Here is a 15,000-nt window from a genome sequence, read left to right as displayed (position 1 = left end):
ATTGACATATGATTGTCATATCAGTAAAATGCTGATATATGAGTCAGCTGGAGTAACCTGAAGCTTATGAAACGCTGTGAAGAATAAGACGCTACAAGCAGCACATTTGGTTTGTTCCTGAGAAGCATTCACCCGATGCTGGAAAATAACTTTATACTCAAAGACAGTTAAGCAGGAACAATAGATACAGTAGAGTTAGGAGGCCCTGCATGGAATCATAGGAAACCCTGCCTGTTTGCATATGAAAATGATTTGTATCAAGGATGTGTTTGAGAGTTTATATTGTGGACAGGAACTGAGTGAACGAATGGAGGCTGTGCTGCAGGAGAAAGCAGAGAGTCAGCAGAGCCTTTCATTACTGCGCAGAGAACATGAGGAGCTCAAGAAGCAAGCGCAGGTAACCTTACATCCCCAAGGGGTTCACTTCTGTGAGCCTGGAGCACTTGAGCAGTCATGAGTAACACAGGTATATTTGTAGCAATAGCCAACAATACATTGCATGGGTCAAAATTATACATTTCTCTTTTATGACAAAAATCATTAGGATATTAAGATCATGTTCCATGAAGATATTTAGTAAATTTCCTACCGTAAATATATCAAAACTTCATTTTTGATTAGTAATATGCATTGCTAAGAACTTCATTTGAACAACTTTAAAGGAGATTTTCTCAATATTTAGATTTTTTTTGCTCCCTCAGATTCCAGATTTTCTAATAGTTGTATCTCAGACAGATATTGTCCTATCATAACAAACCATACATCAATGGAAAGATTATTTATTTATTGACCCTTATGACTGGTTTTGTGATCCAGGGTAACATTTGTGCTTTTCTGTCGTCTAGAGTTTGCTAGATTGCAGCAAAGATAATAAACATTAATATAATAAACTGCAAGTATAATAACAAGTAAAGTGAATAAATACATGTACAATGCACAAAATATACAAATATATAAATAAATGGTCCAGTGGAGGTATTGTATTATCAAATCGAACCAAATCAAATTTTATTTATAAAGCACATTTAAAATCAACATTGGTTTGCCATTTCATATCATTTAGTGTAGTTTAATTAGTAGTAATTTCTTATATTGAAGTATTTTTTTTATTTATTTGTATACAGTATTTGTATTTTTCTTTTTCCTCTTATAAGATAATGAAGTCTAATTAAAGCACGTGTTAGAGCTGAAGAGACTTGTGTTTGGATTTTCAGTTATGAATCCATGATTTTCATGTATTCTTTCCTTAACTGTACATGTAATGTTGTTTTAAATCCACTTTGAAGTAACTGAATTTAGTTCACATGCATTTACAGGAGACCGTGGCAAGATTATCAGCTCTTCAGGAGGAACTAGTCTTAAAAAACAAAGAGTACACAGAAATGCAGAAACACACAGCCGAGCTCACTGCGGACTTCAGGGCAGCCCGTACCGAATACGACTCCAAAATATCTCAAGCTGCAGAGGAGCTGGCAGAAGCCCGACGCCAGTGGACAGCAGTGACGGAGGATCTCAAAGACTCTCACCAGATGAGCCTCACTGAATCCCAGCAGGAGATGGAGAACCTCCAGAGGGAGATGGAAGCGCTGAGAAGACAGTACGAGGATGACGTGCGATTCCTGGAGGAGCAGCTGGAGGTGAACGCAGCCGACTTCGAGAGGGAGCGTGAGCGGCTGCTTCTGCTGCAGGACGAGCTCTCGGAGCAGCTAGCGCTGAAGGAGGGATTCCTACAGGACGTCCAGGAGGAGGAGGAGGACGCTAGCAGAGCTGCCGCGCCTCCCAAACACTCGCCAAGCACCCAGACCTCGGACCTCCCGGCTTCAGACGACTCGAGCGACGAGGGCGGCACGGTCAAATCAGCACTGGAGGACTTGCAGTCTCAGAACATGATGCTCCTGGAAGAGCTTGTGTTTCTGCGAAACGTGAAGCTGGTGCTGGAGTCCGAGCTGAAGCAGGCGCGAGAGGAGTTCACCGTGGAGAAGGAAGAGCTGGAGTTCAGAGTCAACGAGCTGCAGATGAACAGAGACAATGGAGACACGTCTGTGGAGAGATGCGGCGAGTCTCACAGCGGCGAACTGAAGGAAGCCCGAGAAGAAGCGCAGCACGACGGACGCTCGGAGAGCACAGCAGCCGACACGTTTGAGCAGACTGTGAGCCTCGTCACAGATCAGGAGGATCTCGGAGACAGAGCAGATCACTTCATGAAGCAGTACAGAGCCGTGAATGAGCGCACGGCCGGCTTGCTGCAGGATCTGCAGGAGAAGCTCCAGAGCGTCTTCCAGCAGCGTGACCAGCTGTTAGAGCAGATCAGAAGCGCTGAAGAAACCTCAGAACCGGCAGAGGAGGAGAAGGGACTGGAGATGTCTTTTGAGGACCTGAGGAATACAAATGAAGAAATCCTAGTGAGCCTACAACACAAGGAGTCTCTCGTCCTCGAGTTGAAGGAGATGCTGAAGTCCATGGCATCTGAATCAAAGGAGGAGCGCATGAAGACCCTTGAGGAGGACACCAGACAGCAGGAGTGTCAAGACACTTTCAGACTTCTCCAGTCTCAGATCACCAGTCTGTCAGAAGAGAGAGACGCCCTTCGGCAAGACATGGAGCATCTCTCCGCCACTCAGTGCCGCATCGCTGAGATCCTCCAGCAGAGTTTCTCTGAGACAGAGGTGGTTGGAGCGTCTGATATCTCCACCCTCGTGGAGCAGCTCTGGACTCAAGCCCAGGAGGAGAGAGCGGTCTTACAGCAGCGGCTGGAGGAGGCCGACGAGGAGCCGGCGGCACGGATCCACGAGCTCCTGCGGGAGAAGGACCTGCTGAAGGCTAGTCTGGAGGACGTGCTGTTAGACACCGAGGGACTGCAGAAGGACATGAGAGAAATGCAAGCCATGAATGAGAAGCTGGGGACAGAAAACCATAGCCTGCTTTCTCAAGTTGCTGACTTGAGCAGGAGTTTGGAGGAGAAAGGAAAGGAGTCGCCGGATGAAAGCGATGCTCAGCTTCAGGAGGCCAGCGAGCTCCAGCAGGTTCTGGCTGACAGAGATGCTCTAATATCTCAGCTCAGAGAAGAAGTCGGTCTCTTACAGGTATCGTGTGCTTGTGATGCAGGCTAGAATGTTTTCTTGTATACAAGATGACTCCATCTCAAAGGACAAAGCAAAGAATAGCAGAGTCAGCTTCTATCTGTGCATGAGAGACCAGAGTGATGATATATTGATATATTTGATGTATTTTTGTGTTCCCATTTGCTCCATAAGCAAAAGAAAGAATCCACTCTTGTGTTTCCATGAATTATAATAAGGGTTGCAAAAAGGTGGAAAATTTCCAGTAACCATTTCGGAAACATTCCAGGGATTTTCGACCCCTTTGCAATTATAAAAACATAGAGAGATGGACATTGGCAGGCAGTATTAGAAACCTCCACACAGAAGCTTCAGCTCATTTAAAGGATTAGTTCACTTCCAGAATAATAACTTCCTGATCATGTACTCACCCCCATGTCATCTAAGATGTTGATGTCTTTCTTTCTCCAGTCAAAAAGAAATTCAGGTTTTTGAGGAAAACATTCCAGGATTTTTCTTCATATAGTGGACATTAATGGGGATCGACGGGTTAAAGGTCCAAACTGCAGCTTAAGAGCTCTACACGATGCCAGCCGAGGAATACAGCTGTAGACAGATATAGTACCGAACTCCATCTGTTTTTCTCCTCCAACTTCAAAATCGTCCAACATGGTAGTTTTACCTTTTCAAGGGCATTTGATTTAGTCTTTGCATGTTTGCTTTTTAAACAATGGGTCAGTTCTTCCGCCTACGTCATGCGTGACCTTTCCAATGTGATTACGTAACGCCTGAAGCCGTGGACACAGAGCTAGTGCAAGACAAGCATTTGTGGTTTAAAAAGTATATAAACGTTTATTTTTCTTTAGAAAATGACCAATCATTTCACTAGATAAGACCCTCACTCCTCGGCCGGGATCGTGTAAAACTCTTAGAAGCTGCGGTTTGGATCTCCATTAAAGTCCACTATATGGAGAAAAATCCTGGAACGTTTTCCTCAAAAACTTTAATTTATTTTCGACTGAAGAAAGAAAGGCATGAACATCTTGAATGACATGGGGTTGAGTACATGATCTGGAAGTGAACTGATCCTTTAATCCCTGGTGTTTATCTGGAGGATCTACAGACTTGAGGATGGACAGCAGCCATGCACATTGTCAAATAATCTTGCATTAATAGTTTAAAGATGCAGTTAACTGTTTATATAGTTATTTATAGCAGAATTGCTCAACAAATTCTCTCTTCTCCTGACTGTTCATTTTCAGATGTGCAAAGAGTCATCGGCGTCTGATGAAAACGAACAAATGAAAGCGTTATCTCATGAAATGGGTAAATTCATTCACATTAGACTTTAAGAAAACCTTTTCATTTCATGAAGCCTGAACTGTTTCTATTATATTCTTGATGATTCATCTGTCATGTAGAAATGCTGAAGAAAGCAAGCAAAGATAAAGATGAACGCATGAACAAAATCAAAGCTGTTGCTGTGAAGGCTAAAAAGGAGCTGGACAACAGCAAGAAAGAGGTTTGGCATGTCTCTTACTCGTGGAGACGGGGGTCTGATAGCCGTCTCTGTCAGTGCTGTTGATTTGGGCTGTGTTTGGCGTTCTAGGTCGTCTCTCTGAGAGAAGAAGTGGACCAGCTGAAGACTGAGCGAGACACATTATCACGATCTGTGAAGGACATCATCCACGGCGCAGAGGACTATAAGGTTTTGAGTTCAGTCCTCTAGTAGTGGTTTAATTCATTTGTAGATGAGAGATTTACTAGTGTAAAACGATGCTTCTCTAGAACCTGATGGTGGATTATGACAAGCAGACTGAGCTGCTGGAGCAGACCAATAAACACAACGACGATTTGACCAAACGCCTTCACAACACCATTCAGCAGGTACTTCAGCAACACCCATCCATCCATCCATCACATGAAAGCAAGTGTGATTTATGGGCGGAAGTCTGAGAAATGTGGATGATGTTGCTAGTTAATGTGATTCTCTATGCCTGTGGTTCTTGTGTGAACGTGAGGAGAACTGACTTCATACAATCACTAAACATCTGTGAATGACTGAAGGTCATTGAGCAAAGCAGATGAAGAGCCGTGATAATTGCCAGTATGATTGCAGCACTAACAGAAGGAGCGGGCTGAGCGACAGCTGACCGAGGCTGGGGTCGAGTGACCGTTCTGTGTGTTTTCTCAGCATGAGCTGCTGTCCTCAGAGCGAGAGGACCTCGCGGCCCGTATAGAGACGCTGCAGAGTAACGTCACGCAGCTGGAGGCACAGATACTGGAGACGCAGAAGCTGAAGTGTGGGCTGGAGCGAGACCTGGAGGCAGAGAGGCTATTAAGAGAGCAGAAGTCTAAGGTGGAGACCTCCCTCTGGCTCGGTACATCTCTCCTCTCAGTGCTTCTCTTGTTGTCTGTGAGGTTTGATCGGTGTGTGGCTGTGTTTTCTTGCAGGAGCATCAGTCTGCAGTCAGGGAGGTGGAGGAGCTCCAGGCTCAGCTCAGCAGACACAAACAGCAGCTCCAGCAAACGGCTCAGGAGCTCGAGCAGCTGCGCAAGGCATGATCAAACCTCCTCACTCCTGCTAACCCCCAGACAGACAGATGTTCAGACAGGACACTATTAGTGGTGTTATTTTGGGCAGTATTTTGACTGGAGTCTGGATTTAGCTCCGCATCAGTACCCAGTTAGTAATGGTTTGAAAACAGTGTCAGGAGAGTCTCAAGAGTCTGAATCGGAGCAGAAAGTTTTAAATCCATAAGGTGGCATTAAATGTTGTATGCACTGCAAAAAAAAAGAACATCTTTCACAGTATTATTTTCTTTCTTTTTTTAATACAAAAATCTAAACATCTTTAAATCAAGATGCATTTACTTCAGGTAGAAAATTAAGATAAGAAATCTTGTTTTCTTCATTATCTGCCAAATGACTAAATGTAAATGTTTTCTGAGAAATTGAATAAATTGAGTTGATGTTTAAAACAAGAAAAAACATATCTGTAAATGAGGTGTGAAAATGTATTTTTGCTTTGAATTGAGTAGATTTTTCTGACCCGGTTGGCAGGTATTTCTCTTGTTTTAATCATAAGGTCTTTTAATTTTGAGCAAATTCTGAGAAAACAAGACTTCTTGGCCTGGTTTCACAGACAGGGCTTAGACTAAGCCAGGATTAGGCCATAGTTCAATTAGGAAATTTAAGTCATTTTTATTAACATGCCTTAGAAAAGAACATCACTGGTGTGCATCTTAAGACAAAACAAAAGCGCTGATATATTTTAAGATCAGTCAGTGCAAGTTTCTTTCATTTAAAACAGCTCAGACGTACACTTTAGTCTGGGACTAGGCTTAAGCCTTCTCTGTGAAACCGGGGGATAATCTTTTGTTATTTTGCTTCTCAAATAAATGCGTCTTGATTTAAGAATCGTTAGACGTTTGAACTCTGAAACAAGACAAAAATACTGAGGAAGAACATACTTTTTTGCTGTGTGATCAAAAGTAAAGTAATTTTCATATTCTAGTGGTTGGGAGCAGAGATAATGAAGCCTTAACTTTTTTTTTTTTTATTAATTCATGAATTAATTTAAAGTAAGGAAGAGCACTTTTTTAAAGTTGTATTTCCTAGCTTTGTGTTTCTGATACAGCTCCGTGTCTGCTCCACTGATACAGAACAGACTGATGTAGTGTTGCCTGTATGATGCAGGTTGTGTTTAAGAGTTTCTTTCCATTGAGACGCTGGTGTTCAGTGTTTGTGTTCCTCATGTGGTGCTGTAGGACGCTCAGCAGAACACGCTGCTGGACATGGAGATGGCCGACTACGAGAAACTGGTGAAGGAGCTCAATCACAAGCTCTGTGAGAAAGACAAGCAGGCGGAGGAGCAGGAGATGCACATACAGGCACAGAGAGAACGGGAACAGCGTCTGAGCGAGGAGATCGGTACGGAGAGGAGCTTGCAGCCGGTGTGGCTGATGTTGTAATCTGTGTGAAATAGTCTGCCTCCAGCGCTGATGAATCTCATTATGTGCTGATTCTCTCAGAGTCTCTGAAGCTGCTGCTGGATCAGACGGAAGACAAAGCCTCCAAGATGAAACAACTGCTGGTCAAAACCAAAAAAGATCTGGCAGACGCAAAACAAAAAGTGAGTCTCTGCAGGGATGCCCTGAATATACACTACCAGTCAAACGTTTTTGAACAAAGTAGTTTTTTTTTTAGTTTTTAAGGTCTCCTTTTTTTCTTTCTTTTTTTTTTATAAAGAAGTCTCTTCTGCATTTATTTGCTCCAAAGTACATTAAAAACAGTAAAACATTTGAAATATTTTACTATTTAAAATAAGTTTTCTGTGAATATGTGTTAAACTGTAATGTATTCCTGTGATCTGCAGCTGTATTTTCAGCATCATTACTGCAGTCTTCAGTGTCACATGATCTTCAGAAATCATAATAATATACTGATTTACTGCTCAACAAACATCTCTGATTATTATCAATGTTGAACACAGTTGAGTGCGTTTTTTTTTTTTTTTTTTTTTTAGGATTCTTTGAATAGAAAGATCCAAAGATCAGCATTTATCTGAAATAAAAAGCTTTTGTAACATTATACACTACACCATTCAGTGTAAGCTTGGAGTCAGTGTGTGTATAATATATATATATATATGTATATATGTATGTATATATGTATGTTTTTGTTTTGGGAAAGAAATTATAGAAATGTAAACTTTTACTCAGCAAGGATGCTTTAAATTGATCAAAAGTGATGATAGATTTATAATGTTCCTAAAGATTTCTATTTCAGATAAATGCTGTTCTTCTTGACTTTGTTCATCAAAGAACCCTGAAAAAATTCTACTCTATTTTCAACATAATAATAATAATAATCAGAAATGTTTGTTGAGCAGTAAATCAGTATATTATAATGATTTCTGAAGATCATGTGACACTGAAGACTGGAGTAATGATGCTGAAAATACAGCTGCAGATCACAGACATACATTACATATTAAAATGTATTCAAATAGAAAACAGTTTTAAATAGTAAAAATATTTAAAACTTTTATTGTTTTTGCTGTATTTTGGATCAAATAAATGCAGGCGTGCTGAGCAAAAGAGACTTCTTTAAAAAACAAAAAATCTTACTGTTCAAAAACGTTTGACTAATAGTGTGCATCCTTAAAAACGACCCTTTATTTCGTCAGGAGTCACCTTGCTCTTGTTTTAGAAGAGCTCTTTATCTTGATGTGGTGTGTTCATACAGTGATGCAGTGCATGTTGTCCTCAGGAAGCGGCGCAGGTGATCTCTCAGTCTGCTCTGAGAGGAGATCTGGAGGCCCATCAGCAGCAGCTGGAGGAGCTGAAGGTAGCAGCTGTGGTGAAGATGTTCTGGGTGTCTGTATCTCTGTTGTGGCTCACTCTGTGTGTGTGTGTGTGTGTGTGTGTGTCTCAGATCCAGTGCAGTGAGCTGACGGCCGAGCGCCACCGGCTGCAGGAGCAGCTGAAGCTGTTGAACGAGCAGCAGCAGCGGACGTCCAGCTCGTATCAGCTCCGTCTGACCACGCTGCAGGACGAATGCACGGCTGCTAAGGTGCTGCAGTGAACCCTAGAGCTGCCTCGTCTCTCTCTTAGATCCACACAGTCTAGCAGCGTGCTATGCTCATTCCAGCTGACAGATTGAAGCTTTGACACTGATGTGTTTTCCACAGGACACTATAGATTTTCCATTTCCGTCGCCATCTTCTAGTCTGCAGTCTTGTTAACCAAACACGATTATAGCTCGCCATCAGCCCCAGCGTCTCCTGATAAATCATGCACAACAGAAGCGAGAGGAAATGCGTCTGAGTTTCCTGCTCAGGGGAAACGCACACATTTTATTCATTAGAGCGGCTCATGCGGTTTCTGTGGCTCATACGTTAGTATTATGTTTTTAAACGCACTGTCTCTCGTGCTGTTTTGATTGCAGGCTGATCTTGCGGCGACAGTGTCTGAGTTTGAGAGTTATAAGGTGCGAGTCCACAATGTCCTCAAGCAGCAGAAACACAAGAGCTCAGCCCAGAGCGACGGCGATGCTTTCAGACAGGAGAGGTGAGTCTTGTTACTGCTGCTTTTATTGCAGAGGATCTTCATGTTGTTTTCTCCAGCAGTTTAGAATGAGATTGCTCTACTAGCTGCCATTTCTGTGATCTCTGAATCACTTCCTTAAGACTTTCACTCTCTTTCTTTAGGCAGATTCATTCCCTCTAATGCAGTTTCACTCACAGTCCAATTATGATATTGTGCTACAGCACTTTTGCAGATTTAAACTAATTTTGCGTGTAAACAAACTGATTTTATTGTTTGGATGGAGCTGGAGAATAGTGTGCGTTCTGCAGTTCAACAGCAGCATGATTTAAACCATAATTTTGTTTACTTTAAGAGAATATATTTTACATTTAAAAATGTGATCTACTGATGCGTGGAGGCCCTCGGCTCTGTGCTGGCGTGTGTCATTGATGTGTTTGTGTTGTGTTAGAGAGCGCTCGGAGGCCGTGGTGGAGCAGCTGCGCAGCCGGCTGCAGGAGACGCAGCAGAGCCTGCAGTCCAGCACATCAGAGCTGCAGCAGCTGCAGGTGGAGCACGACATGCTGCTGGAGCGACACAACAAGATCCTGCAGGAGACCGTCAGCAAAGAGGCCGAGCTGCGGGAGAGGTACCAGATCACAGGAAAACCTACAGCTATTGATCTTCACTTCTCTGATTAGTAAAAACAAATTGCACCCTTACACCTCCGGACTGCGCAGCTGCAGATAATGCCGCGTTAGATTTCTGTGCCATTGTGCAAAAACGCCTTTGATTGAAAACATTGAAGGGTTGACCTTCAGTGTTTCTCAAGGACTTTCTGTTGCAGGGTTCGTTATTTTATCTAATTAGATCTCATGCAATTATTATTTATGTATTTACTTCTAAACGTGGTATTGTGAGCGAATGTTTTCTTCTACACTGCCAGTTTGACATGAGCCTGGAGTTTCCTGTGTCTGTTGATGTTATCGTTGTGTTCATGGAGACTTGCTGCATTCATCTCTGGCTCACGGTTTAGTAGAAGTGGTGGGATGGCTTGTGCTGGATGGATGACCAGTGTTGTCTTTGTTTTTGTCTCAGTGACACACGACAGATGACTGCTGTCAAAGCGCATGCATGACACTCCAAATGATTGCTGTCTGAAAGACACATGCACACAATGCTGCTTTTGTTTTACAGAGCCTCTTTCAGCCGGCCAGACTGTGTCTGCCTGAGCAATACAGACTCTCACATTACTTAAACAAAACCTGTGGATGCATAAACAACAACACAGAATGAAATGCATCTTTCATGCATCTGTTGTTGACGGTTATATACCAGGCAATAGCAGGTTTAGCCTCACTAACAGCGTTACATGTGACTAAAAGCGAGCGTCCTGTAGTCATCTGTGAGTATTTGAGTGCAGCTCATTGGTGTTCGACCGCCTCAGAGCATTAACTACAGACCGTTTTCTTGTTTTTATCTCTCTTGTATGTTTGGGATGAGGGTTGCACTTCTGCTTCAGTTCACAGACATATGGCTTGATATTCTCAGAGAGAGTTGATGCATGAACGCTTTTCTGCTGCTCTGTATTAGTCTTTCATACTGTGGTTGTTTTAAAAAGTCGATACGAGTGTTTAATATTTAGCTCGTTCATAAGTTCGATTGTGTTGCCCTGTTAAGAAACTGCACCATACATTCCCCATCCATTGACGCAAAGATCTAACAATCTAATGACAAACTGAAACTAATGCTTTTATTTGATTAATTTCAGATTCACTGCAGGAAAGTCTATTCAAGAATATATGCCTTTAATATCTATAACAGCATGACACTTATATTTCATCTCTCTTTTATTTTACAAGCTTAATTTAAAAAGCAAAAAACAGTAGAAGAAAATACTTCAGAATTCTGAACGTGGTTTTATTCTTAAAAAAATGAAAGTCAAATCTGTATTTTTCTATTCATTTTTCTCCATATCAAATGGATGACTTTACAACAGACAAGCGTGCTTTACACACATTGCATGACTGTTGTGCATGTGTGGACTGTATTTTGAGGAAAGTAACATTTAAATATAAATTTCTAAAGGTTTCTTTGGTATATTTCTTTGTATGTGGGACACTGTGAGTGGACTAAGATGGTGACGCTGTGTGTTTCTGTGTCAGGCTGCTGTCGCTGACGTCTGAGAGCCTGGCTCTGCGGTCCGAGCACGGGCAGTGTGCGGCTCTCCTGAGCGCTCAGACCGAGGCTCTGCGCAGCAGCTTCCGCGAGCAGACACGCCAGCTGCAGGAGGAGCACTGCGGCACGCTGGAGACGCTGCAGAAGCAGATCCGCAGCCTGGAGGCCCAGCTGTTCCAGCTGCAGAGAGAGCCTGCCAGCAGCGGTGAGACACGCACTGACTAGAGCTGGGGACAAAAGATTCAAGATTCAAGAGTTTTATTTGTCACATACACAATTATACAGAGTATAACCAGCAGTGAAATGTAGGTCAGGTCCGCTCCAAGGACAGTGCAATTATAAAGAATACAAATATTAAGAAGGAGAAAAGTACAAAACATTAAAATAAAATAAAATATAAGATAAGATAAAAAAATATAAATATAAATGTGCAGGTCAGTATGTTGTTGACTTAATTGGTAATAAGAGGAATGTGCAAAAATAATGTGCAAAAAGTTGTACAGGCTATTTGAATAGCAGCAATATGAGGTAGAGAAAAATTATGAATAGCTTATTGATATATGATATTTACATGGAGTCAAGTGATGTTATGACACAGAGTTAGAGTTTAGGAGCCTGATTGCCTCAACTCAACTCTTCTTTAAATTAAACTCTGGTGCACTGAGCAAGTTGCTTTTTCTTTAAATAAATGTGTAGGCGCAGCGCTGGCGCAGCAGAGCAGGAAGACTCATGTGGACAGGAGGCCTGCTGACGTGCCTCCGCTGGATCTGCAGGGCATGAGAGAGGAGGGAGAGGGGATGGAGACCACCGAGACCGAGTCACTGTCGTCCAGCAGCACCCCGCTGGCCTCTCTGGAGCAGCTGCTCACCTCCGCTGACCTCAAACACGGTACAGAGACTGAAACCCTGCACACCTGGGAATAACCCTGTGGAGCCTGGCACATGATAGTCTGGAAAAATGTGTTTTAGTTATTATTTATGTTTTTATTTAACTAGCCAACAATTTATCTAACCTTTAGACAAAATATAAAAGAAATCTTAAAGTTTTATGTTGAGTATCACATTCGATTGATCAGGCTTTTATGGCTCATATAGTCTGATCCAGTGAGAATATGGAGGAAAAAACAGCTTAATTTTATTCAGACTCAAACTGAGCAAAAATATGAATTTGCTGCAGATGCTGATATGTATAAGGTGAAATTCTGCTGCTTGAAATGTAAATCAATGAGATCTTCATAACAGTGCAGCAGATACTGACATAAAATGATCTAAATATCAGCGGTCTCTCTATAGCTCCAGTAATATGAGATTGAACTGATCCAAACATATAATGCAATGGAGGCGTGGAGGTATGTATTAGACTGTGTGCAACAGGTTTTTTAGCAAAGTTTTGATCATGTTAACAGCTAAAATAGTTCCCTGATCTGACCACAATAACATGAACAGACAAACATTTCAAGTCTCAACTCAGTTAAGTTCAACAAATGTGTTATTGACTAGTAAAAGTCCAGCTGAAATAGTTTATTTGCATGATCATAACTGAAGTTCATATGCATTTGAACAGCAGCACCAGCATTTACATGCGTTCTCTCTCTCTCTCTCTCTCTCTCTCTGTCTCTCTGTCTCTCTGTCTCTGTGTGTGTGTAGAGCCTGCTGTGTGGCACATGGAGCCCAGTAAAGAAGAGCTGACTCAGAAGCTCAGTACTGCCGCCCGCAGCGTTGAGCATCTGAACAGTCTGCTGCATGAGACCGAGGCTACCAACGCTGTCCTGATGGAGCAGATCACTGTGAGACACACACACGCACGCACGCACGCTCACTCCCTCACTCTCTCTCACACACACACACACACACAATCTCACGGACACACAAACACACACACACTCTCTCACTCACTTACACATACACACACTCACTCACACGCATGTGCACTCACACACATGCATGCTCTCACGGACACGCTCTCTCACACACTCATGCATACTCACTCACTCACTCACTCTCTCACGCACTCACTCTCACACACACTCGCTCTCTCACACACACTCACACTCACTTGCACGCATGTGCACTCACTCACTCACTCACTCTCTCACACACACACACACGCTCACTCACTCACTCTCTCACACACTCTCTCTCTCGTCTGTCTGTGTCTGCAGCTCCTGAAGAGTGAACTGCGGCGTCTGGAGCGTAATCAGGAGCGGGAGAAGTCTGTGGCGAGTCTGGAGTATCTGAAGAACGTGCTGCTGCAGTTCATCTTCCTGCGCTCTGGCAGCGAGCGGCAGGCTCTGCTTCCTGTCATCCACACCCTGCTGCAGCTGAGCCCCGAGGAGAAGAGCAAGCTGGCCGCCATTGCTCAAGGTGCGTCATCCTTCACTGCCTAGTGTGCATGTTCACCCACGGTCCCTGTGATGAGCTGTCAAACACTGAGTAACAGCAGGCAGCGTTCAGTGACCGCAGCACATGTCTGAATTAGGGCTGAAACCATTAGTCCACATTATTGACAGCGTAGACAGTAAAAAAATTGTCAACAAATATTCTTGTTGTGGAGTAGTCGCTTCAGAGCAAATGCAGCGGAACCTGAAGCTGCTGAGCAGTGTTTGGATCAGTATGTAATATGCTGTGCGCTTTCCTGTCAATAATAGAATAAACACTGTGAGAAAGCAGCAGTTCAGAAAGCATCTGATTACGGTGATGAGGATGTTTGTTCGGTACTCCGGTAAAGTCCAGTCATGTATTTATACAGTACTTTATACAATAGATAGCTTTACAGCATTAATCATGAAAAACCAGAGTCAGCGTTACTTTCAGTTAGAATTACAACTTGATTTTCTGTCATAAAGCAGCTCAGTCAGTGTTTAGAGTAGGAACGAGGTGGGTTCCGCTTCTGTCCGTCTGTGAGCCGTGATGCAGCGCTCTGATGTGTGTGTGTGTGTGTGTGTGTGTGTGCGCAGGTGAGGAGGAGTCGGCCGGCTCTCGGGGGTCGGGCTGGACGTCGTATCTGCACAGCTGGTCAGGCATCAGATGAAACACACTGACCTCAGGTCAGCGGCTGTCCGGCAGAGCATCACACATCACCATATGAGCAGATCAGCTCTATATATGACACCTTATTTTTCTACAACCCGTCAGTCCGGATGGGAGTTTTTTTTTTTTGGGTTATTGAAGATTATTTTGCACTGTAAATCATACATGGGAACTGTTGATCATATTTATCATATTTTAATATAAATTCTATCCTTATCATTTTTCCACAAATTGTTTTACGGCTGTGTTAGTCTGTAAATCATATATATCCGTGAGAGATTCGAGGTTCGCTGAGTGAACATGCACATGAAGGAGTGTAAATACTGGATATCAGTCTGTCAGAGAAAATCATCTGATTAAACTACTTTAAAGAATAAACGGAGCAGCTCTCAAAGTTTCTTAGAAACAAAGACTCCATTTAGGATGATCTTTATCCTTGTTCTTTTATTATCTTTAGTGCGTTTATGTGTGCCGTAAGTTTATTTACATGCAAACACAACAAGTGATGTTCTCCTGGAAAACAGTCTTCAGTCTAAGTCCGAGTAATGTGGATTCTTCAGATCAGGGGAAGGATTGCAGGCCTTTCCTCTTTTTTTATACAAATTTATCCTTTTATATAAATGTGTATAATGACATGGGTATGACAGAGGTATTACAATATGAAGGTGGTTTATGAGGACACTGCCTATGTCCCCGTAATTCAAA

The 15,000-nt window shown here is 42.7% G+C and overlaps 1 protein-coding gene across 2 annotated transcripts in view; it reads left to right on the top strand.

The window, feature by feature from the left end:
• The window catches only part of LOC306877363 (GRIP and coiled-coil domain-containing protein 2-like), a 17,449-nt gene extending 2,729 nt beyond the window's left edge, over positions 1-14,720 (top strand). For both annotated transcript variants that reach the window (XM_079429088.1, XM_079429089.1), the window contains 19 exons: positions 293-397; positions 1,317-3,083; positions 4,322-4,385; positions 4,481-4,581; positions 4,669-4,767; positions 4,848-4,946; positions 5,254-5,418; positions 5,514-5,618; positions 6,830-6,992; positions 7,094-7,194; positions 8,334-8,411; positions 8,499-8,636; positions 9,012-9,133; positions 9,561-9,737; positions 11,254-11,471; positions 11,963-12,154; positions 12,913-13,052; positions 13,428-13,629; positions 14,223-14,720. In XM_079429088.1, the coding sequence (XP_079285214.1) occupies positions 293-397; positions 1,317-3,083; positions 4,322-4,385; positions 4,481-4,581; positions 4,669-4,767; positions 4,848-4,946; positions 5,254-5,418; positions 5,514-5,618; positions 6,830-6,992; positions 7,094-7,194; positions 8,334-8,411; positions 8,499-8,636; positions 9,012-9,133; positions 9,561-9,737; positions 11,254-11,471; positions 11,963-12,154; positions 12,913-13,052; positions 13,428-13,629; positions 14,223-14,296 (4,110 nt within the window). In that variant the 3' untranslated portion in view covers positions 14,297-14,720. The remainder of the gene's footprint in view (positions 1-292; positions 398-1,316; positions 3,084-4,321; positions 4,386-4,480; positions 4,582-4,668; positions 4,768-4,847; positions 4,947-5,253; positions 5,419-5,513; positions 5,619-6,829; positions 6,993-7,093; positions 7,195-8,333; positions 8,412-8,498; positions 8,637-9,011; positions 9,134-9,560; positions 9,738-11,253; positions 11,472-11,962; positions 12,155-12,912; positions 13,053-13,427; positions 13,630-14,222) is intronic.
• Positions 14,721-15,000: the final 280 nt, after the last annotated feature.

Source organism: Barbus barbus (genome assembly GCF_936440315.1).
Source record: "Barbus barbus genome assembly, chromosome: 11".
In the NCBI taxonomy this organism is placed as follows: domain Eukaryota; kingdom Metazoa; phylum Chordata; class Actinopteri; order Cypriniformes; family Cyprinidae; genus Barbus; species Barbus barbus.
The sequence above is the reverse complement of the archived record's forward strand: the minus strand, read 5'-3'. Positions and strand labels throughout refer to the sequence as shown.